We start from the raw sequence: 26,582 nt of genomic DNA, 5'->3' as shown, positions 1-26,582 counted from the left end.
ATCGTGTCAGTGAAATTATTCTTGCAGGAATGGAATCCTTTATCCCACACTCCACTTTAAAATCTCGTCCACTATCTAAACCTTGGTTTTCCAAATTGGCTTGTTTCTGATTCTTCAGTTTCATTTTCTGCCTACACCAAAGCTCGCAACAATTGTAAAGCAGTTATTAATCGGTCCAAACTAGAGTTTGAACAGGCTAAGAGTAGAAAACTTGCTTCTTGCCCTAATGGTAGCCGAGCATTCTGGTCTCTTGCCTAAGCTATTAGCCGAAACTTTTGCCCATCTCTGCTCCCACCTCTATCCAAACCAGATGGTTCTGTTGTCACTGATTGCAGATGCAATATATGGGTAATGTGCAAAGGCAGTGAACATTTCTATGGAAAATGTATAACAGGCACTTTCAATTTAAATCTGAACACAATTATGGACCTGTTGTTTCTGTACAAATAAAAAAGAGGAAGTAATCCTTGCAAGAACCTGAATAGATAATACTCATCTTACCCACCTTTTTCTTCTTACAGAAATTGATTGATTCATAACACTACTCACAGTAAAGCATATACTTACTGAATTGTCTTATCAACAATGCCCAATGCTCTGCATTCAGTTTTCTCTGAGACCTACAAGAATTTTATCATTCTGCTATATCATATGTAATGACATAACTTTTCAACTGCATGACCTCTTCTGACTGTTCTCATAGGAGTCATCGTATGTTAATAGGTGCAATATGGTCTTTATATTTTGCAAGAAATTTCCATAGCAACAATCCTTCACCAGCATTACTATTTAATAAAAATGAGATAGTAAATGAAAAGTGGGATAGACAGAATTACAGAATTTAATTTTAAACCTAAAATTCTATAATTACTAATGTCACCCTATTGATCTCTATTTTTGTTAATTTTTTAGCCCATTTGTTTTAATTCTGAAATAAATGAAGATCATTTAAAAATAAACATTAAAATTCACATAATGGTTCAATATAGAATTTAAAATTTCTTTGGTTTTATTATAAATCTGCATGAAAATAAGGTTAACTTACATTTTGTTTTATGGTCAGTACTTTTATAAGCTCATGACATGTGATTAATAATAAAATATGAAATGGCCACATTTTTAATCTAAAATTGTTGCCACTGTTACTGGTGAAATAAAGGCTAAAAATCTCTTTTGGTCGTGATGGAATTTAATTTCTCCAGCCGAAGTATCAAAAAAAAGTCATTTAATCAGATGAGCATTCAGCTAACTATCAATATTCAATATTTTTGGAGTAAATGTAAGAAATGCTGTAAAAAATCTCAATTTTAATGTTGTTCTTTATTTTGACACTGACTTTAAATGACCTACTCAAAATTAATTTTCATTTAATTATTAATTTCATTGATGCTTAATTCATTCTATTTTTAATTTATTAATTATTCACTTTACTTCACTTTCAACACAAGTCGTGTTATAAATCAAAGCTGAAACTAAACTTTTAAGTGAATATTGGAAAGTGCCACTACAAAATTCAGTTATAATGAGCATGTAGAGACTACATTTTGCATATCACTCTGCTAGTATCTGATTTTTATAATACTTTTCCCATTATAACATACTCAGATTGCAATTCAAGACCATACTGCAGGAATACTAAAATTCACACAGATGCAATTCTAATGGCCATTTTAATTTCTCTTGTTGAATTGGGCTCAGTAGCACTCCCATTGATGAGTTGAATGAAAAAATATTGCATGATGAGTACTAGTTGTGATAGCATCACTATACTGGCTTGCTTGTTAAATGATGGAACCCATATACTTCCACTAAATATGCACAGCCCATTAATAGCTAAGCTTGCATCTTTCATGCACTAGAAGCAGTTACAAGTATTTCAGAGGACACTATTAGTTACAAGTACTATGGAGGGTGACAAAATTTTAAAATCAACTAGATAATTGTTTATATCAGCATGTTAAGGAAAGTACTACAGGCAAGAATATTCTAGTTGTAGATGTAGAAGCTACTAAGTACTCTTACCCAGGAAAGGCTTCAGTTCTGCAAATTGCAGTATCCGGAAACTATGCACATGCAAGGAGATCTGATTGAGGTATTTAAGGCTTTGAATGGATTGAATAAGCTAAATGCTGATGGCACTCTTCCTCTTTTTCAGGCAATGCACATGGGAGGCATAAATTTAAATCTACTAATACTGATTTGATCATTACGGATGAACCAGATACATTATTAGTTGAAGTACAGGAGCCACAAATGTGTATATATATCATTAAGAAAATATATGAGGAGCTTATCATGGTAGTACTCGCCTCATGCTACAAATAAGAAGCTGGCCACTTTAATAGAGAGAGAAAAAAAAAAAAAAACACACAGGATTGTTACACAGTGATTAAAAAAATAAATAAATAAAATAATGCCGAAGCTTACAACAGCTATAAAGCAAATGTTGCAGAATTGAATTAAACAGGTACTTCCTGTTGATTTTTATAGGGAAAAAACTTCATGGTAAGGGACTTTATGAATTAAGCTGAGAAGTATGAAATTACAGATGCCTAAAGGTAAGTAAGGATCCTGAACTTGATGGCATATACGTAGTAATTTTTGAGAGAGGGTGAGAGAGTGCACTAAACCATTGAGATTAATTATGGGGCAGAGTCGTTGGTCTTCTTTATGGACTCAGCTGAGACTCCTTTGGCTTGGAGAAGTGCCAGTGTAATTGAAATACATAAAAGAGCAGAGTGACTGTAGACAGGTTAGTCTGATTTTAGTGATAGGAAAGATCATTGAAGTGATGAGCAAGAATGCAATACACGAAAATATTTATGGAATTGGTATTCTGAGGGAAACATAGCATTGGCTTGTAAAGGGAAAATCTTAACTAGTTGTTTAGCTATTTTGACAGCATCAATCACCGAATGGGTCATAAAGAAGACAGTTACTTAGAGCCAAAGTCAGGGGAGGGGAATAAGGAGAGTGTATTACATCAAAATGCAGATTAGTGTCCAGTTGTATGGGCACTGTTGAAGATGGGTATTGCTATGCTGTTAACAACTGTCTTCAACTGCGATTAGCCTCAATAGCTTTAGATTCTTTGTGTGCATATTGTTGTATGAAATGCTGGCAGTTGTCCTCTAATTCATGTACTTTTTAATATAACTCCATTTTGTCCCAAATGTGGTTAGCATCAGTTTTCTGCACATGTCATGGCTCCCAATTTCTTCAGCTTTGTGGTCTGGAATGATGCTACTCGTTACTGACTCACTTTCTTTCAGTATGAAAGTAATGCCTATGCTCATTTCCAGCTACTTTATGTTAGGAAATCATCCCCCTAAAACTTCCTACTGAGCCAGCATAGTGCTCAGGTCAGCTCAATGTTATTTCAGGTCATTTGTAAGTTGTCAGTAGGAGACCCATGTTGCATATGCTTTACCAAATTTCAGGTTGTTATGCACAGTATGATGGAGATCCAGTACTCATGAGTTCTTCACTTGTTATGAGTACTGGATCTACATCTTTTAGCTTAATGCAACTCTTTCCACGAATAAGTTTTTCAACAACAGAAATGCTGCCTGGCATGACAGTGCTGAATTTTCCAGATTGTGGATTATATAGACTCCATTTCATACATTCTCCTTTGTGATAAACAGTTCTTGCCACATAGTACCTGTTCTACATGAATTTCAATGAGTTTTGTCTCTTTTATATCCAGAAATTTTATAAATGCCCTTATCTCCAACTTAGTACAACTTTCCACTTGTGATGCCATTTTTAAATCATATATCTGCAGGAAACTATTTATCACCAACACACTGTTCTACAAGATTTCAACATAAATATACATGGGCATCACCAGACAGATGGAAATACAAAAAATTGCATAGATTACATCTTAATAAATAATAATTAGAAATTATCTATTCAAAACATTAAAACTCTAAGAAACACAAATTTTGATGCTGTCCACGAACTGCTAGCAGCAATAGTTAAAACGGAAATTTAAAAATACGAAGCCAAAGAACAATGGAGCAACATTAAATACATCAAAATTTGAAGACGACAAAATAAAGGAAATTTATCGGAAAATACTACAAGAAAAATTGAATGATATAAACTATACATCATTTGTGCAAAATATATGGGATAAAACTAAAACGATTAAAGATGCAGCTTCAGAAACCTTAGAAACTAAACTGAATAATCCTCAGATCACTACAGAAATTTTAGACAAATGGATGGAAAAAAGACAAATGAAAAGCCTCCTAAACTAAGAAAATATCAAAGAAAAAAAATAATAATAAAAAAAAAAATAAAAATATAATGGTTCAAAAAAATAAAATAGACAACCTATGTAAAGCCGCTAAAAGCAAATGGTCGGAAGATAAAGCAAAGTTGTGTGAAGAAGCAAATAAATGTCAGACTCTAAAATAACTTACCGGATTGTAAAGGAACTCTCTAAAACATACCCCTTCAAAATACTGACAATGAAAAATAAAAACCAGAAACATGCAAGAAATTAATAAAATGTGGCAAGAATATTATCAAACTCTGTTTAAAGGGTAAAGAAAAAATTCTTACCTTAGATAATAGGAGAGATAAAGCACCCTCAATAACATAAGAAATTCAGAAGGCAATTAGCCAAATGAAGAATGACCATGTACCTGGAAATGATAATATCAAAGCAGATTTATGGAAATTTGGATGCTAAGCAACATTAAAACATCTCGCACAATTCTTCAATGCCTCCCACACAAACTACCATTGTAATTTCATAAGAGTTATCTATGGTGTATCCACACTGATATTACATAGATATTAATTCTTCAATCTAATTTTATTTACGGGGGGATATACAAGAAGACTGAAAAAGTGGAATAATAGTACCTTTACACAGGAAAGGAGATAAAGAAAATTGTCAGAATTATAGACCATTACTCTTTTGAACCATATATATAAAATATAAGGATCTTACAAAATAGGATACTTACAATATATGAAGAAACAATAGGGGAAGAATAAGCAGGATTTAGAAAAGACAGATCAACGGTAGACCAAATAGTCACATTAAACATCATTGCAAAAAGTATTGGAATCAGAAGAAACCTCTGTATCTGTGCTTTATTGATTTCAAGCAGGCATTTGACTCTAAACAGACAAGTGGCAGATTTAGCACTTGAGAGGCCCCAGGCGCAATTCAATTTTGAGGTCCCCCCCCTCTAAATATTTTCGGTACCACTACAGTGTGCATTCTACGTGCACGTTTTTACTATACCACGTGCTCTAGATTTGGTGTTGTGGTTTTAATCATTTTGGTTGCACAATTCTTTCATACATATTTTAACTAATGTTTAAATGAAAAAATGACACAACTACCATCCCTCCCAAATCTAACATTAATACATAAAATTAATACATAAAATCTAGCATTAATGATAATATGTATTCTACTTCAGATTCACTTAGTTCGCATAGATATTTCATAAAATATGTGGGGATATTCACACATATTTTTTGCTAACTTCTGATATTAAATTATAGTTTTATTCAGTAACGGTAATAAAGATGAGTGTAAAAAATTTTAAATGAAACAATTTTTTTTTTTTTTTTGAGATCTAAGATTTGAGGCCCCCTCGATTTAAGAGGCCCCAGGCGTGTGCCTGTGCAGAAATCCGCCACTATAAACAGAGAATATTTAATGAAACAACTACAAAAAATACCACTAGATCAAGAAATACTAGTGTTTGTAAATAATTACTACAAAAATACAAAGCAATGGTAAAATTCAACAACTTGAAAACAGAGAAATTTGAAATAGAGAACGGAGTCATGCAGGGATATCCTTTATCCCCATACCTATTTAATATCTACCTAGAGGAATTAATGAAATCAATTAAAGAAAAAGAGGTGCAATAATAAATGGTAAAAATATAAACCACATAAAAAAATACGAAGATAATGATGTGATATTTACAGAAAACCAAGGAACAACTCAAAGCAATATTAACAAACATCAATAAAATAAGCATCACTTATGGAATAAATATTAATATAAATAAAAACAAAGTAATGCAAATTGGGGAAAAAAACAGAAGACTTAATGTCCAAAATCAACAGATAGAACAAGTACAGAAATTTGTATACTCAAGCTTTTTAATAACTGGAAACATAAGTAATATTAACCAAATTAATCACAGAACATCGGATGAACAAACTCAAAAACATATGGAAGAGCAATAAAATGTCAAAGTCTAAAAATTAAACTATACAAAACTGTCATCAATACCCACAGCAACTTATGGATCAGAGACATGGAGAATAAGAAAGAAAGGCAATTGATAATGGCATTTGAAATGAAATTCCTAAGGAAAATTAATAAAACAAATTGGAGAGAACACAAAACTAATGAAAAAAGTAAAAGATCCAAATTTCGAATGCAGCATAATAGAACTAATCTGCAAAAAAAAAAAAAAGAAACAACTGCACTGGTTTGGACATGTGAATCAGTTGAAACACAAAGGCTGCCATATGTAGTATTGACAGGAAGAATTGGAGATAAGAGACCACCAGGAGAATCCAAAAGAGAATGGCTCCAATGTCTAGGCTTCCAGAGTTATTGACAAATGATGAGAGATTCAAGAGACTGGCAACAATGGAAATTGATATCCAAAAAGGGACTCAACCCATGGAAGAGTAGAATGATGATATTTGCAGGATACATACTGTGTAAAACAGATGACAGTTACACTCTGGGGCTATCTAATGCAAAATAGCTAGCTATTGGTGATTTTTCATTATATGCATAGTTACAAATGATGATGTGCTTAACTATTTTTGTGTATTGTAGCTTAGTATTGGATTTAAAATGTTGAATTATTATGAAATATTTAATTTTTTCACATAGTAATCTCTTTATGTTGTTTATTAAGTTCATATGAAAAGTATTTGTTTACAATTATTTAAATACTTTTAGGATAACAGCATAGTAATTGGCACACCTGGGCCCTATACTTGGAGAGGGACAATTTTTACAAACAGCATTCCTTATACTTTGAAAGATGACAAGGCATGGTATATGGGACCATTAGTAGATAAATCACCAGTGGATAAATATAGTTATTTAGGTAGGTATGTTATATTGCAGGCTTATGCCAGTTTTAGCTAAAGACCAGAAATATTCTTTAGGCTTAAACCCTTAAGCACTTGCACAAGAATTCTAAAGAATTAAAGATGAATTGGAAAAATTATTAAAAGAAATGGGTAAAATAAATACATTTTCTCACTGTAATTGCTCATTTCTTCTAATAATTTCTAATTTTGAAAATCACAGGAGATCTTGGACCTTTTATGACATACTTAAGGGTATGTATAATTAAGTTCATACAGTGTAATGCATTATCCATTTACAAGTTTGCATTGTTTTTATTTTATTTATAAGGGCCACTCAAAAAAGTTATCTACCTCAGTAATAAAGAAAGAGCATAGCATAACATCTATTCCCCTTGAGTTAAATACATTTCCTCCATTTTGAGGACAAAAAGGAATTACCTGATAAAATAGGAAGTCTTTGGTAAAGCGAATATCAGTGTTGTGAAATGGCTGCCTTAGAGTAGTGCCAGGTGATAGTACAGTCAGTCCTCGTATAACATGTGTTTACGCGCCTCCGTAGCCAGGTGGGAAGGAGCAGCAGTGCGTAGCACACGCTTCTTGATTAGACTGGGGTTCAAGCCCGTCACCACCAAATACGGAGGATGCGGAAAGGTCAGGGAATGACCACCGCATATCCACGGAGCAATATGGCCTTAGTTGCTAATGATCCTAAAAAAACAATAACAACACGTGTTTACATTACACAAATTCGATCATACACAATTTATAAATAGGGGAACGATATCTTATATAACACGAACCAAATTTGCTTATGCACGATTCGCCTTTGTGTTTACAAGAAATGGCAGTCGGACCGGAATCACCCCAACTGAACGCAACACAATAGGAATGAAGAGAAGATTCTGAAAATGTATTTATGTTTTTTACATCAGTGAAGGGGAAACATATTTCACCATAATAACTTAAAAACCAACACAATTCCAGCTATCGGTATAATCGCGAATGCAATTAGATTGAGTTTACTACCAGTTTATAACAGATTTCACTAGCAGAAATGCAACTGGAAATTGTTTTTATTGTTTTATGGTAGTAACCCATAGAAATGTGCTTTAGTAAAATGTGAGGTGTTAATAGTGTATCTCTGCCTTTACGGTGTTGTTTATTCAGTTGCTACACGTGCGCAGCTTTGTTTACGTGTATCAAGCGTGCCTCCTCCTTTTGTAATTGTGCTTTATTCCCTAGAAATGAGTAAAATACTAAAAGGTGTGAAAAGGAAGTGTCCTGGTGACGACACTGCAGATTCAGAGAGAAAAAGAAAAGCAATATCGATAAACAGAGACAGACTGGGTCAAAAATTCTTACCCGGGAAAATTTGTAGTGGCCTCATACTATGGCTGATGGCCAAAATCACACCGGCCTCCGGCCCACCGGGGTTTTCCCGGTAAGGCTTATGGCCAGTCCGCCTCTGTCGATAGAGGAAAATATGAAATTGTGAAACGCTTTGAGCGAAATGAAAGACCATGTGATATTGCACGTGCTACAGACCTAAATGAGGCAACGCCGGGAATTGCAAAGAATGCAGAGAAAATAAAAAAAACTTTCATAGCAGGAACAACTCAAAGTGTAATTAAAATCCATTAGATTAAGACACAAAGAATTGGAAGAGATGGAACGACTGTCATCTGTTTGGATCGAAAACCAAATAAAAAACAGGTTTGCTTATGATAGAAGCAAAAGCATTAGCAATATTTTATTACGTAATAGTTGTAATAAAATACGTAAGTATTTTATTACGATTATTTATTGTGTTTGGTAATGTTTTGGTTACAAATGTGTGTTCAATCTTGGGTGGTCGGCACCTAACCCTATTTTTCCCATAGGGCCTGTTGTTTATATTGCACGATTTTGCATTGCACGAGGGTTTCTAGGAACACAACTATCGTGCTATACGAGGACTGACTGTAGTAACATCGAAATTTCTGGTTTCATCCCTGCCGCATGCAGGTGGGCCATTTGCTTTAATCTAACTGAGTAATCTTAATCACACACTAAGTAGTAATCCTAACTTATTATTAACCCACAGAAAGAATGTCAGCAAATTAAAATAAAAAAGAGACATAGCGAAGAAAGAACAGAAGTGACAGAGGAACTGCAACAGAGAGAAGGTCAGATCTCAAGAAAAAAAAAAGAAAAGAAAGTTGAAACCATAAATGTACATTTACAACTTTCTTGGGATTGCCATCACTTAAACTGGTGCTCATGTAGGTGTTTCTTCAGACTTTAAGAGGAAATAATCACTGGGGGGACAGGTCTGGACTGTAGCATTGGTGGATTAATGCCTGGAATTCTTGGTCTCTCAGAGCAGCAATTGCTTTAGACTAGCGTATATAGGAGTATTTTTGTGAAGTAGCAAAAAACTTGGGTCACTTTCTCTCCCCCCCCATCTTAAATTTTTGAAAGCAACGCCATAGGCATCTCCAGTGATTGCTTTCCCATGTGGCATGTAGTCTATCAAAAGATTTCTTTCCATTTCCCAAAAAAATCATGACCATAATCTCCCCATTGAGTTGAATCATGAATTTTTTGGGCACTGTGGTGTTTCCATTGCTTGGACCACAGTGTTTCTGGATCGCAGTGATGAAGCCACATTTCATCATCAGTTATAGTTCTTGCAAGAAACTTTTGTGGGTCTACTTCTTGCACTCTTTATGAAGCGGTGTGAGCATTCTTGGCACCCAGTGAGAATTGACTTTTAGCATGGCAAAGTGTTTGTGAAGGATGGTCAGTACTGACCTCTCAAGAAATATTATATTATCTGGAAGTCATAGACACTTCAGTACTCTATCCTGCATAACTAGTTCATCTTTTTTTTTTTTTTTTTTTTTTTGCATTTTTCTAGAGTTGTCACTTAAATTGATCATCTGTGGATTATTGAACCCATTTAAACTTCTTAAAATTTTGATATAAAACTTCTTATATCAAAATTTTATTTGGTATTCAAAAGGGACAGCATCACCATATATAGTTTGTATGTGTTCATGAATAACTTTTAGTCCATTCCCTTCTTTTGTCACTTGTTTGAAGGCCCGATACTTAAAATTCGTGACATCGATGTCTTCTTTTGGATCAGAGAGTGTCTGCCAGGGGAAAAAGTGGATGACGTAGAGCAGATATTATCTTTAAAGTCCACAAAAGGTGATATTGTTGTACATGTTGACACTAATGATGTTAAGAGTAGGAGATCTGAGGACTTAACAAGTACAGGACAATGTTGGGAAAAAGTCTAGAGTTAGGATTGAATTTTAAAGTGTCTGCAATTCTGCCAAAACATGATGCCAGGGAATACATGTTGAGTACCTTCTCAATCAATTCAGCCCTGGAGAGAAAATGCAAGGCTCATGGGGTATAATTTTTCTCAGTGTAGTCTGTGCTTGTTTACAAGCACAGACTACACTGAGTCACAAGGAGAGACTGTTTTTATAGGTATGAAATGTATTTAAATATAAAAGGTGTTTAACAATATTTGCTAACTAGAGCTGCAGGCAGAGGCAAAAATAATTCTTGCACTGCTTCTATTGGAACATTCAGAAGCCTGGAAAGCATGGTGTCAGGGATTTCAAGCCCTACTGTGCTCATCATGGAACGAGTAAATAGGTGGGCTGTGTCAGAACAACTAAAGGTAAGGACAGGGGCATATATTCTTGTATGTACAGTAATGCTAGGAGCAAAGTAAATGAATTTTAAGTACAGTAATACCCCGAAGTTACGCGATAGGTGGGTCCGACGAAAATCGCGTAAGTCGAATTCGCGTAAGTCGGGGTACAACTTTGCATATAAATACATATAAATTTTGCTTAATTGGGACCAAGGACTAACAAAAACACTAGTTTAGAAGAAAAATATTAATAAAATTGCAGTTCTTTATACATATTAATACAAAATATGTATTAAAAAACAAATGACTTACGTTAAAAAGTTATTTCGATGTCGATGGCTTCATAAAATCTAACAAATTCGTCTGACGACACAGCGCGTTCTTTTTTTCACGCAGAATTTCTTCGTAGCAAGCTAATAATTTTTTTATTTCTTGCTTTGTAGCTATAACGCGTTCTTCGTTGGAGTCACTGTTTTCTAAAATTTTTAAGCCCTTTACAATTGAGCCCTTTTCAATTTTCAACCTGTCAAGTTTGCAATTGTCATGTGCTTTTCGCCGTTGCTTCGTTTAGGCCTGTAGCACGTGCAATATCACATGGTCTTTCATTTCGCTCAAAGCGTTTCACAATTTTATATTTTTTCTCTATCGACAGAGGCGGACTGGCCATAAGCCTTACCGGGGAAACCCTGGTGGGCCAGTGTGATTTTGGCCATAAACCATAGTATGAGGCCACTATAAATTTTCCCGGGTAAGAATTTTTGATCCAGTCCACCTCTGTTTATCGATAATTGCTTTTCTTTTTCTCTCTGAATCTGCAGTGTCTTCACCAGGACGCTTCCTTTTCACACCTTTTAATTATTTTACTCATTTTTAGGGAATAAAGCACAATTACAAAACGAGGAGGCACGCTTGATACGCATAAACAAAGCTGCGCCCATGTAGCAACTGAATAAACAACACCATAAAGGCAGAGATACACTATTAACACCTCACATTTCTAGGGGTTACTACCATAAAACAATAAAAATCCAGTTGCGTTTCTGCTAGTGAAATCTGTTATAAACTGGTAGTAAACTCGATCTAATTGCATTTGCGATTATACCGATAGCTGGAATTGTGTTGGTTTTTACGTTATTATGGTGAAATGGGTTTCCCCTTCACTGATATAAAAAACATAAAAGCAGCAAAGTTGAATTTTGTTCATCTTTCGCTCTCATTCTCCGCCGTCGCACCGTATATCGATAACATATGAAAAACGACCTTGAAGATAATGGGCGGCAGCGTTGCCAAACGAAAAAATCAAGAATCGCGTAACTCCGAGTTCGCGTAAGTCGGGGTAGCGTAAGTCGGGGTATTACTGTACTGAATTTATCAAATGGAGACCAATTGTGGGGATATCAGAGACATGGTGTCACTTAGACATAAGGGATGCAGAATTTGAATATGGGTAGAACAATATGTACATGTATTTGTGTACCCTATCTGTGGTGATTCCCAGACTAATTTCCACCTGGTATCATTGTGATTAAATACAGAAACTCTGTAAAATGGGCCTGATGTGTGGTTAATGAATGTATATGCAGTGTTAATGAATGTTCTGTAGTATGTGTTGTTAGTGTCAGGCCTCTTTTCCACCAGAGAGCAGCCATCACCTGGACAACTGCTGCCCAGTGCCCGTTCTCTGCATGTGGAGCCAGACCTGTTTACTTTCTTTTATTGCATCCACTGGAGGTAGTGCAAAACCAAAGGATACATTGAAGCTGTACTCAGGTTGCCCAGTCCTGAATACCACACTATCTTAATGTAGAAATACATGGAGCCTTATTCTATTATCTAGTGCAATAACAATGGATGCATTGTTTTCCATAGGTTGCCCAACCCATGGGGAAAAAAAAAACAACCAAGACTAGTGGTATTTATATATACTTAGATTAGAATTCCTAACTCTATTAAAGATAACCTTAATGAAGTTACCAATTTAGAAATAATTAAATTTGTGTACAACAATAATAAATATTTACAAACATAATTTCTATACACCAATCCAAATCTCATATTTAGTATATACTTCTGAAGAGGGTTATTTGGGATTTTCACACTGATATCTAAACCTAACTTATTATTAGTTAAAACTGTAATTATAGTAATCATATTAGTTAAAACTGCAATTATAGTAATCATATTAGTTAAAACTAATTATAGTTTTAACTAATATGATTACTAATATGATTGTTATAGTTTTAACTAATATGATTATAGTTTAATCATATTAGTTATAACTGCTAAATAGTATAATTTACCGAATTATCTAGATATAATGCTGACCCTGCAATGGCACAGGTAACCTTATGTTAAACTTACAAAGGTATCATGCAATACAGTTTGAACTAACACAGTTTGTCTGTGTTAGTTCAAACTAACACTGACTAAGTGTTTACAAGGAATCAGTGTAACCCAATTAAAGGTGTATATGTAAACATTAAATCTTTTAAAACGTTTCTGTACAATTTCTTTACAATTAAAAAGCAATTATGCAGTGGGAGCAAACAGTCTCATCACAAAAGCAAGAGTAAAATCAAATCAATTTCACTCAAGTTAAACCAATTCTGAAGGCCAAAATTTTGACTGAAGTGGGTTTAATATCCTGAAAACAGTATCAACAGTCAAAAAAAAAAAAAAACCTTCAAGAAAATATTTGCGAAATAGTGATTTCTGCAGTTCAGAATGTATTCACCAGGGGGCACCAAAATTATTCAGAAATAAGTAATTTATTCATGGTAGCAATACCATGATTATAGACTAATTAGAGAGCTAGCTATAGCCATGCAAAGGCTAGCCCAAAAAAAAGCTCAAAATTTTGAAATTATTTTATTTATCACTAACATTCACATAAGTGTTTACTGTATGTTTTTACAACAGATTCTGGTCTAGAAAGACCAGAAAAATATTCTGACACTATTGACAGCCCGACAAGTTTAATCCAGATGAAGGGGAGGGCCAAGAAGGAATGGCTACTGTCAAAGAAGCCTTTTGTTTGCTCTCACCACAACAGTCAATCCAAAAGTCCACTTACAAATTAATTATTAATAAAACTATACCTAACAATATAATAAAACTATATACATCAAGAAACTGTTAAATATAACAGCCAGTACACAAAATATGCAATTACATTGAATCTCACTCAGATTCGTGCCAATACAGTGCAGTGTCCAAACAGAGATTTATTTATTTTTTTTTTAATCCAAAATAGTTCTCAGTAGAGCAAGTCTTTTTCTAAAGGCCAAGTCTGAGAATCTTTGCAAAGCTCTAAAACAAAGAGCAAAGCTCTAAAACAAAAATCTCATTATCAAAAGATTTACATTGTCCTCGCAGATGTCAGGAACAACAATATAGAGTTTATTTCTAAACTCTTCATACGCAGTACAATACAACACATGTTTCCAATCTTCCCATTTACCACAGAAGCATTTGGGATTATTCTCCAAACCTAACTTTAATAATTTGTCCTTTAGTGATCCATGGCCCATCAAGATGAATGAAGTTGTCATGGATGGATAAAACCAAAGCATCTGCTTTTTATTGACCACGAAGAGAGCATCTCCAATAAATTTTTGAGTGGATTGACCAGTTTCACTGAACAAAATGTACATGTATGTGTATTCTATGGTGGCTCACAGACTAATGTCCATCTCCACCTAGTGTCACTGTAATGAAATACAGAAACTCTGTAAAACAAAATGTACAGAAAGGACAGACAGGACAGGACAGGAGGGGGAAGAGGTCTTAGTTAAGTAGCATATTAAATCTAAGGCAATGCATCCAGTTGACGCAGGTGGCCAGTGCAATGTTGAGTCAGTTTGGTATGACATAAGCACAGGGAAAACAAAAATGAGAGTAGAAGTGCTATAGGCTTAATGACTGTAATGAGTATAACAAATAACTATACAGAGAAATAGTGGCTCAGTAAATCAGAATGTCTTATAATGGGGAATTTTAAATTTCCATGTATTAATTGGAACTCTCACGTTGGTCACTTGCACACTAGCCTGACTTTTGTGGATTTATTGGATGACTATATTGTACAGCAGCAGGTCAGGCAACAAGACAAAGCAATACTCTTGATCTCATTATCATCATTGATTCGTCATGCATTAAAATTCTGCTTTTAAACCCCCCCCCCCCGCAAGACAGTGATCACAATGTCCTGATATAGAATTTACTTAAAGACATAACTACTGTCAAGGGTAAAGGGAAGGACTTTTGTTTTTGTAAAGGTTGACTACATTGGTCTTAAACAGTTTTTAAATTCTCTACAGTGGGACCAACTGATGGTGTTACCATCAGAAAATTCTAAATGGGAAACGTTCAAAGAATTAATCGTAGAAGCTACTAGGCTTTTCATACCAACTAAGAAATACCATTCCAGGCTTAGATTTAAATGGATGTCAGATGAACTGATGAGACTTGGGGTAGAGAAGAAAATTGCATGGGATGCATGTAAATTATTACTTGACATAAAGCCTATTGTAGATACAAACTAGTCTGTAATCAAGTTACAAAGCAGGTTAGCCAAGCTAAGTAAGATTAAGAGAAGTGTTTGGAAAAGAACACAGAGAAAAGAAGCAAAAACTTCCTTACTTAAATTAATGTTTGAAAGAAGAGGTTGAATCACATTGGTCTACTTGTTGATGGTTTAACTGTTGATGATCCTGCTCAGGTTGCTGACAAGCTGAAAAGGTATTTTGCCTCATGCATGAGGAATTCTTTAGGGAGAGGAATACCGGAGTTAATCAAAATCTAACAGGGAGCTAAATGATTTTGTGATCACTGAGAGGAAAGTGGAAGAGAAATTGTAGCTTAACATAAAAAAAAGGAGCTTGGTCTGGATGTAATCTATCTAATTATATTAAGGTCAGGCAACAAAGGAAGCTAATCCTTAGCCATAATTATGAGAGCATCTTTGGATTTAGGAGAGGTCCCAATGGATTGGAGATATCCTGAAGGTATCCCCCAGTTCACAAGGGGGGGGGGGGGGCAAGTCAAAAGGTGAAATGAATAATTACAGACCTGTAGGCTTAACTTCTGTTCCATAGAAAATTATGCATAAGAGTTTCTGGTTAAAGAAATAATGCAGGACCATCAGATGGGAATGAATTATACTGTAGTCACAGCATGGATTTGTTAAGGGATGATCTTGTCTGACCAGTCTAATTGGATTCTGTGATTCAGTAACAAAGGAAATGGATGCAAAAAATAATTTGGATATTTTATACTTGGTTTGCAGGAAAGCTTTCAATACTGTTGTACATAAAAGACTGCTATATAAATTGAAGCAGTGTGGCATTAAGGGCAAGTCACTCTCTGAATAAAGGGATGGTTGGGTGGGAGAAGACAGAGTGGTTATTAATGGGCACTACTTTTCATGGACTAATATTATTAGTGGAGTTCCCCAGTGTTCAGTGCTGGGCCCATTATTGTTTTAAATATTTATTAATGATATTGATGAAAGTGCATCGGTATTAGGCTTAACGTACAAATTTGCAGATGATACAAAGGTTTGCAGGTTGGTTAATTACAGTAATCAGGGTAAGCTATTATAGTAAGATTTAAAAAAATTAGGTTGATGGGTTGAGAAAAGGAAGTTGTTTAATATTGACAAATGCAAGGTACTGTATGTGGGTGGTAGTAATCCCTGATTAATTTACCAACTATGTGGTACTGCACTCAGTGTAGTGGTAAATGAAAAAGATTTGGACATAATTGTGCAGTCATATATGAAGTTCCAGAGAACTGCTCAGAATTGCCTATTTACACTGCTCAGAAGCAGGTAAATAGGCAATTCTGGCAGCCTATTTTCACTGCTCAGAAGCAGTGCAGATAGGCTGCCAGGACTGTAATATCAATGATAAGTTTTATCAATGATATACCAAACTATGTCTGCAGGAATAAGGTGATTATCCTATTGTACAAGGCAATGGTTAGATCATATGTTGAGTACTGCATACAGATCTGAAGGCCTCACTTAGGAAGGATGTAGATCTGCTGGAATGGATGTAGAGAAGGACAACAAGATTGGTGAAATGAATGAAACAGTGCCGACTGGGCTAGCCGGGTAGGTAAAGTGCCTGCCTGGCAACCCAAAGGTCGTGGGTTTGATTCCCGCCTCCGGCTGGATATCATGATGGTGCCAACCCAACCATTTGGTTGGATATTCCAGCCACGATACACAAAGGAAGCAAGAAAAACTGGTTCCTTCGTGTATTGATCACATCATACGAAATAAAAAAAAAAAAAAAAAAAAATGAAACAGTGGTCTTACCAACAAAAGCTTCAATTCTGCAAATTTAAGTGTTTCTGAAAGCTTAGGCACTTGTGAGGTGAGTGATTGGGGTGTTTAAGGCTTTGAATATGAGCAACCTCAATGCTGATAGCATTCTTCTTGATGAGACTACACATCATGAAGGGACTTAAATTCAAATTGATCAAGGATGATTGCAGGATAAGTGTGTGTGTGTGTGTGTGTGTGTGTGTGTGTGTGTGTGTGTGTGTGTGTGTGTGTGTGTGTGTGTTGCCTTCAGCCAGTGGATAGTTGATTGTTGTAACAAATTCCATCTGTGGTCGTGGGTGGTTTGAATAAATTCAAGGAAGAACTAGATAAATATTGGAGGGGATGTGATGTGTCAGGTTTTTTTTTTTACCTGACACAACTCCTTCCATCAGTATTGGTGGTACCCTATAGGTTAGTGCCAATATTAATGGAAGGAGTTGTGTTGTTAATGGATAGGGTAGTGCACATCCCATTTCATTAATATCTACCAATATTAATGGAAGGGGATGGGCCATAGACTATATGCCCACTGACAATGAACCTTCCATACTAAATATGGGAACTAACACCTTTTTCCTTTGCCTACTGGCGGCGCCTCTGTAGCCAGGTGGGAAGGAGCAGCAGTGCATAGCACACGCTTCTTGATTAGACTGGGGTTCGAGCCAGTCACCACCAAATACGGAGGATGCGGAAAGGTCAGGGAATGACCACCGCATATCCCGGAGCAATATGGCCTTAGTTGCTAATGCTCCTAAAACCAAATAAATAACAAATAACCTTATGCCTACCATACAGTTTTTGCTATTGATCTTTCTATATGTTTCCCCTTCTCTCCTTCCACTTACCTGAGAGGGGGAGGAGAACTTATATGGAAGTATCCTACTATGTTTAATCTCTTAACCTTTAAATGTGCATGCACCAAAGCATGCAATATTTGCTGTCAGAATCAAAAGGAATAGTGGATCCACTTTGTCTTCTATTACCTAGTCAGCCAGCACTAAGGCTGTCTCAGACAAAATGCAGAAAATGAAGGAAAAATACACATCTTACACTTCATCAGTCCTGGAACATAATGGATGTGTAATTGCAGACAACTGCAATAGCCTTTGTTCTTGGGGAGGCTTTTTCTACTGTCTTCAACATCTTATTTCCCAGAGTTCCTAGTCTTGAAAGAGAAAAATGAAAAGAAGCTAATTAACTTCAAATTCAAATCTAAGGATTCTCAACTTTATAATTGGCTCTTTATAATCTTATCCGTTATGAGATCATTAAACATTTGTTAGCAGAATCCACAGACTGTGTTCTCTCTGTACAATAGAATCCTTCTAGAAGAGCAGTTTCCAGATTCCTGGCATACGGCAATAATTTTTACTTTCCTATGCCAAGAAAAAACATCTGTCCAGAGCCTCTATGTCAAAGAAAATGAACCATTACTATCACTTTATTTCTATCTATGCTTGATATATTTCCCTGTTTCCCCCGACAAAAGTCACCAACAATAGTGACTTCTTTTGTGACCAGCACCTAGTCCCTTGAGTGATCCTGTCATTCTGGCTGATGCAAGAGAGTATTTCAAATGTAGAGTATAAAAATTGATAAAAATTAGAATACTGAAATTAAATTTTATATAAAAATTATTTTATCCAAGTATAAAATTGAAAAGGTGCTAATTTGAATTTAAACAAACTATTGTTAATTAAAATAATTAGTACTTTTTTGTTAATTAATTTTAAATTGCCCTCTGTTGTAATCATTAGCTAAAATATTTAATCTTTGTAATTCTATAGGTATGTCAGTAACATCAGGCAAGTTTTTTGGTGAGGTAACAAGTTATGTTGGAGGTGCTCCTAGAGCTAATGGAACTGGACAGGTAGTTTTCTTTACTAAAATGAAAACTGGAACAACTTTTGATGTGCAACTAATTTTAAATGGTGAACAGTTTGCTTCATCCTTTGGATACTCTCTTGCATCTATGGACTGTAATAGTGATGGGTAAGTAAAATTGTTAACAACAAATGTTATCTGACTTCAAGTTAATAACAATTATATTGTTATTTCAATCAGTGTCTGTCTTAGTTTACTTTAAAAATCAGTTTATCTTAAGTAAACAAACAACTAAATATCCTTTAGTGGTAAGACCATTTTAATAAAATTGTTTATGAATATTTCGTGTCAGGCTGAAATGAGTTAGATTGTATCATTTAACATTACAGAAATTTGTTAGAGGAAAGAAGGTTCACAAGAAATGCATAGGTTTAGCTAGTAATAATGCCACATTAACAGTATACCATAAGATCCCCATGGGTCCTTGAGGTTGTCACAGACACTCTCTCAGATAACCAAGACAAGCTGTACTTGCTACCTGGGAGTCTAAAACGCTGATGTAACTGATATTCAGGTGACATTCAAGTCAAGTGGATCCAAGTTTGGTGAAGTCTGGACGGTCTGTGTTTGCCAAATCCTCTGCTAGCACTTTTATGATGGTGGGACTGTTAGAAATGCTGGGTATAACCTCCATGCGCAAGCACACTGTGGGTGACCACCCAGGTGTGAACCAACATAAGCAAGGGTCAAGGTGTGGTGCCTACACCACATGGAGGAATGCTGCCCCTCTGTGTTACCAGGCAATACTAGGTGGTAGATGACTCTCATCAACCAGTGCAATAGCACCACTTTGCTTATTGGAGGCTTCAAGTGGTGGAACCCATGTTTAGTCTCCAGATCTAAGGGTTCCAGTCAACCCTTCCCCACCTCTACCATCATGCAGTATGACTGATGACTTTTGAGGTTATGATGAACATCATGGCGAGATCCAATCTTCCTTACATTTAAAGGTACTGCTATAAAACGGTGTTCACAAGCTGGCCGCTAGTTAGTAACAATAGTCTTCCGACCTATTTAATCTTGCTACCTCTACTCTGCCAGATAGTGACTGGTGGGAGTTCGAGTAGTGTATATGCATTGGGCATTGTCGAGGACACGTTATGTCAAGGATCTGGGTATATTCTTACCATGTGTATGCCATATCCAAAAATTTCATTACTTCATACAACATGTCCCTCCCCCCACTTTTTCTTATTATTGAATTGTCAAACTAATAGAGTAAGCTTATCTGCAAAAAAATCTAAACCTTCCAAACACTTCCTAGTTCATTTTACAAATATACGTGGTCTCAATTCTAATCTCAACGACATCCATTTTCACTTGCAGTCTTCCAAACCCCATGTACTTTTTCTGACAGAATCTCAGTTATCAGTTGATGCAACTACTCATCTCAGTTGCCCAAATTATTCACTGTATGATTCCTTTCACCTCAAAGGTGGTACTTGTGCATATGTCCGTTCTGATATTCCCTGTCAGAGACCTTGTAATTTGGAATCTCCTCTATTCGATCTTCTCTGGCTTAAAATCTCTCTACCTCATTGTGTCAAATTCATCTGTTGTCTCTACCATTCTCCCAACTCCACTAATCACTCGGAGCTCTTTGACTTCCTCTCTTTGCAACTTGACTTTCTCTAGTCCAACTTTTCTAACAGTGAGGTATTCAATGGTGATTTTAATGTTCATAACTCCATCTGGCTTCCATTTTCTAGTCACACCGACCGAGCTGGTCAAGATGCTGAGGCTTTTGCAATTACTAATGACCTTGCACAGATTGTTCATTTAACTACAAGGATACTGGATAATCCTAACCATACAGCCAACACGCTTGATCTTTTTCTCACAAAAAACCCTTCTAGGTACATGGTCAAAGTGAGTGGTCCTTTAGGCACCTGAGATCAAAACTTGGTGATTGTCCCTTCCTCAACCTCGTATTGTTTGGCATTACAAGAATGCAAAATGGGATGACCTGCGAGATTTCTTTTTCTTTGTCGGATTACTGTTTCAAAACTTCTGATATCAACGTTTGCTTTGATCGTGTCAGTGATATTATTCTTGTAGGAACGGAATCCTTTATTCCACACTCCACTTTAAAATCTCGTCCTTTATCTAAACCTTGGTTTTCCAATAAATGTGCTAAGGCCATTCAAGAGTGTTGCATATTGTAATTGGCTTGTTTCCAATTCTTCAGTTTCATTTTCTACCTACACCAAAGATCGCAACAATTGTAAAGCAGTTATTAATCAGTCCAAACTAGAGTTTGAACAGGCTAAGAGTAGAAAACTTGCTTCTTGCCCTAATGGTAGCCAAGCATTCTGGTCTCTTGCCAAAGCTATTGGCCGCAACCTTTGCCCATCTCTGCTCCCACCTCTGTCAAAACCAGATGTTTCTGTTGTCACTTCAGCCAAGGATAAAGCTGACCTGCTAGCATCCCATTTTTCTTCCAACTCTTGTATTAATGATCTCGGTTAAACACCTCCCACCATTCCCAACACGCTCCATTCAATGCTTCCTGTGGTCTTTCGTCAAAAGGATGTCAGAAGGATTTTGACGAATCTTGATGCAAAGAAAGCTCCAGGTCCTGATGGTATTTCTCCACTTGTTCTCAAATCCTGTGTGTTCCTGAACTTACTCCTGTTCTTTGCCATCTTTTTTCACTTTCATATTCCAAAGGTGTTTTTCCTTCTGCTTGGAAATTTGCTCATATCCAGCCAGTTCCAAAAAAGTTGACAAATCCCTCCCATCCAATTATCATCCTATTGCAATTACTTCTACTCTTTCTAAAGTAATGGAGAAATCACTTAACCACCAAATCTTAAACTACCTAGAAACCTTCCGTCTGATCAACAATCGCCAGTATGGATTCCGTTAGTGTCAATCCACTGGTGATATTCTGGCTTATGTTACTCATTTATGGACAAATCCAATGGAAAAGTTTGGTGAAAGACAAGCAGTTACTCCTGACATCTCAAAGGCTTTTGATCGTGTTTGGCATAAAGGTCTTCTAAACAAGCTTCCATCTTATGGTTTGCCAACTGTTTTTTTTGTAACTGGTTATCCAGTTTTCTCTCTGATCACTCACTGAGGATGATGGTAGATGGCTCTGTCTTCTAACTTCTCCACTAATGCTGGTGTTCCCCAAGGTTCAGTTCTTTCCCCCGCTCTTTTCCTCTTGTATATCAATGACCTTCTTTCATTGACTGGAAATCCTATCCATAGTTTTGCCGATGATAGCACATTGCATTCAACTTTCCATTTTGAGAAACCTTGTCCTGCTTGATCAGCTTCAACTTCTCGAAAATCTGCTACCAATTCCTTAAATGCCGATCTTCATGTAATTCTCCAGTGGGGCAAAGACAACTTAGTTGATTTCAACCCTTCTAAAACTCAGTCTTGTCTTATATCTCGCAAAAAAGGATTCTTCTGCTCCTATGCTTATCTTTAGTGACACTCCGATTTCTAGGCAAAATGATATATCTTTTTTGGGGATTACCCTGACTTCTAATCTCTCTTGGCACAAGCACATTACAAATATTGCTTCCTCTACATCTAAAAAACTTGGTTTTCTCTTTTGCTGTCGGCGTTACTTTTCTTCCAAACAGCTGCTCACCCTATATAAATCGCAAATCCGCCCTGCCATGGAATATTGTTCCCACATCTGGGGCAATGCCCCCAAACCTCTCTCAGGCTTCTAGATTCTTCAGAAGAGAGCAGATAGGTTAATTAATGACTCCTCTCTAACAGTCTCTCCACTCACTGTCTCATAGATGTACTGTTTATGCTGCATGCCTTTTCTACAGATGCTTCCATGGGCACTGTTCTTCTGAATTGGCTTCTATAATTCCCACTCTCTCTTTCAAAACAGTCCAAACACATGCCGCCACCAGCCAACATCCATTTACTGTCCAACTTCAAACTCACAGAACCAACTTTTCATCTTCCTCGTCTTTTCATTCAACTGCCGTTTTGTGGAACAACCTTCCTTCATATGTATTTCCTGAAAATTAGTCTACAGCAGTTCAAATCTAATGGCAACAAATATCTGCTTTCATCTTCTCAACCTCCAACCCAAGCACGGTACTAAGTACTATAGGTTCTAATACCTCTCCTGTTTGGGGTTTTCATAAAAAAAAAAAAAAAAAAAAAAAATTATGCTGCTGTAGATGACAATTGTATTTATGCATTTATTCATTCATTTAAAAAGTCATTAATTTTAATACAACATAAACATAACAATTATATTCAAATCATATGTATTACACAGTAGTGATATTTAAATGACATAGTTTAGGCTTAAAGATCATTAAGATTATTTTCTAGGTTTCTAAGGGACTAGAAATTGGTGAATTTGGATTTCATGGCTTGCTTTGAAAATTCAGCCTAAGTTCTGAAATTTTCCAAAAAAGTGAATATGATCAATTCTGTGCAGGGAATGAAGTTATAATATAAGAATACTGTCATAAATAGAGCTGTTTTAGTGGTAGCAGCCATCTCTCTTACTTGATCGAGTATGTCAGTTCTTGTAGGATCATTAGAGTTAAATAGCATTGAGAATGGTCAGTATGAGAGGAAAGTTGTTGCATAGGAACTTGGGAAATTTTTTTTTTTTTCCTATTTTATTTCTCATTTTGATTCATGTTATCATCTTAGTTTTAATTTTTTTATCTGCTCAAGCTGCTAATTCTGACTAGATAATTCTGACTAAACTTTTAATAGAATGTTTTAAAAGTATGAGCAAAGAATTCTGATATATTCTAGGGTCCAAAAAAAGAAGGCATTACAAACATTGACAGCTCTTAATTTTGAAGGATTTAAATATTGATTTTACAATAACTGTTATTTATAACATCCTTGCATTTGAAAGCATTTGTTGGATACTTGTTACGTGTTTTTTTTTTTTTTTTTTTTTTTACTCATCAAATTAGTGATTTCTGTTACATGCTCAAACATTTCTGAAATGAGACTGATTATTTCATGTCCACGTTCTGTTTGTTGCTGCAGTGCTGTGATATTTGGAACTTTGGTTTCATCCACCAGACTCTTTATATAATCTCATATGAAGCAGCAGGGGGGAAGGAGTGGATTTCACATTGTTACTCTGCTGCCCAAGCTAGAGGGCCTCCATGACCTAAGCACTCAGTGGTAAGGTTGGCTTATGGGTTGAGATAATGTGACATTGGCTCAGGGTGCCAAAATTTAGGGGAGTGTCAAAATTTGAAAGAGCAGCAAAAGAAGGGAAAAAAATCAATTATTCTCAATCAACAGTTGAAACAAGGATTTCATTGTAGGAACTTAGGATTTGAATTTTTGAATGTTGAAAAAAAACTCTTAAAGCAAACTTTAGCTAATGCCTGATTGTTTGGTATGACATTTTCAGCCAGATAACCATTACAAGCAAACCCCCTAAGATATCAGTTTGAATATGTCGCACACTTGTCTCCCTGTTTTCAGAATCAATCAAATGCCTTTTTAGACCAGTGTTTCCCCATCTGTGATCTGTTTAAGTAAAAGTGGTCTGTGGGACTTAACAGCAAAACAGCTTTTTTAGGAGTGGATTTCACATTGTTACTCTGCTGTCCAAGCCAGAAGGCCTCCATGACCTAAGCACTCAGTGGTAAGGTTGGCTTATGGGTTGAGATAATGCGACATTGGCTCAGGGTGCCAAAATTTAGGGGAGTGTCAAAATTTGAAAGAGCAGCAAAAGAAGGGAAAAAAATCAATTATTCTCAATCAACAGTTGAAACAAGGATTTCATTGTAGGAACTTAGGATTTGAATTTTTGAATGTTGAAAAAAAACTCTTATTTGATTGTTGAAAAAAATCTCTTAAAGCAAACTTTAGCTACTGCCTAATTGTTTTGTATGACATTTTCAGCCAGATAACCATTACAAGCAAACCCCCTAAGATATCAGTTTGAATATGTCGCACACTTGTCTCCCTGTTTTCAGAATCAATCAAATGCCTTTTTAGACCAGTGTTTCCCCATCTGTGATCTGTTTAAGTAAAAGTGGTCTGTGGGACTTAACAGTAAAACAGCTTTTTTGCAGTAGGTAATCATCCTATTAAAATTGATGGGAAATGTAGATATACCTATAACAAACTAAAGTATATCATGTAATAAGCGCAACTACATATTAGCATTATGACGCAAGAAAGAAAGCTTAAGTAGCATCAGCAAAAAAAAAAGAAAAAGAAAACACATTTCACACATCCATTCCCTCTAAATGTTTCTCTAGTTTGAATTTATTTAAGCTATCAACTTCCACAAGACAGATGGAAGTTTGTTCCAGCAATCAACAACCTGCTGGCTAAAGGCAAATTTCCACAATCTATTCTATAGCTAACTGCCTTTCCTCACTTTAAATTGAGGAAAGACAGTTTTAAATATCATTGTATTTAAAGAATAGTTATTAATATATTTGCATATTAGTTCCTTTTTTTATGGCCTGTGTTGCTTCTACTTCAAATATAAAAGTGATCCATGGCTTTTATCTCAAAGATAAAACTGGCCCATATTTGAAAAAAGTTGGGAAAAACTGTTATAGACTATGCAAAAAAATTGGCATTTGAATTAGAAATTGAACCTGAATTTGAGCAAACAAGAAAGAGAATGTTTGGTAATAATAGTAGTAATAGAGGTATGTTATGCAAGAAAGCAAGCTTATGTAGCATCATCCAAAAAAAAAAAAAAAAAAAACATTTCACACATCTATTCCCTCTAAATGTTTCTCCAGTTCCTCCTTGAATTTATTTAATCTATCAACTTCCACAATGACAGATGGAAGTTTGTTCCAGCAATCAATTACCCGCTGGCTAAAGGCAAATTTCCCACATCTGTTCTATAACTGTCTGTCTTCAATTTGAATTTATGCCCCCTCAGGTTTGTAATCTGTGCAAGAATCCCATCAGAATTGAGCCTGCTCAACCCATTCAAGGCCTTGTACACCTCATTCAAATCACCTCCAGACACTGCAATTTGCAGAACTTATGCCTTTCTTGGTAAGACCACCCTTTTGTTCCCCTGACCAATCTTGTTGCCTTCTCTATACTCGCTCAAGCAAATCTACATCCTTCCTAAAATGAGGCCTCCAGATCTGTATGTAGTATTCAAGGCATGGCCTGACCATTGCTTTATACAAAGGGATAATCACCTCCTTTTCCCCGCTACCAAAATTCCTGTATATCATTGATAAAACCCCATGACCTGCTCTTGCACTGCAGACCCAGCCTGTCTGCATTGCTCAGAAAACTTCATATCTGACTGCACAATTGCTCCCCAGGTCTTTTTCATTTTCTACCACCCTAAGTGTAGTACCACACAGTTGGCATGTTCCTCTGGGGTTACTTCTACCCATATGTAGTACTTTGCATTTGTCAACGTTAAGCTTCAGTTGCCACTTCTCAGCCCATCTACCAAAATTTTCTTGATCCTGTTGCAGTTGCACACTGCCATTACTGTCATTAACAACCCTGCCAACCTTTGTATCATCTGCAAACTTTGACATTAAGCCTGATATACCTTCATCAATATCATTGATAAATATGATTAGACCGGGGTTCAAGCCCGTCACCACCAAATACAGAGGATGCAGAAAGGTCAAGGGAATGACC

The 26,582-nt window shown here is 35.9% G+C and overlaps 1 protein-coding gene across 1 annotated transcript in view; it reads left to right on the top strand.

The window, feature by feature from the left end:
- LOC150091168 (integrin alpha-PS1-like) overlaps window positions 1-26,582 on the top strand; it is a 552,996-nt gene that overhangs the window by 258,944 nt on the left and 267,470 nt on the right. Inside the window, exons 5-6 of the mRNA XM_090388878.1 lie at window positions 6,968-7,118; window positions 18,878-19,082. Of these exons, the coding sequence (XP_090245004.1) occupies window positions 6,968-7,118; window positions 18,878-19,082 (356 nt within the window). The remainder of the gene's footprint in view (window positions 1-6,967; window positions 7,119-18,877; window positions 19,083-26,582) is intronic.

This window comes from Mastigoproctus giganteus, chromosome 1 (genome assembly GCF_048544385.1).
Source record: "Mastigoproctus giganteus isolate SK-2022 chromosome 1, ASM4854438v1, whole genome shotgun sequence".
NCBI classification, from domain to species: Eukaryota; Metazoa; Arthropoda; class Arachnida; order Uropygi; family Thelyphonidae; genus Mastigoproctus; species Mastigoproctus giganteus.
This window is presented reverse-complemented; position numbering and strand designations above follow the sequence as displayed.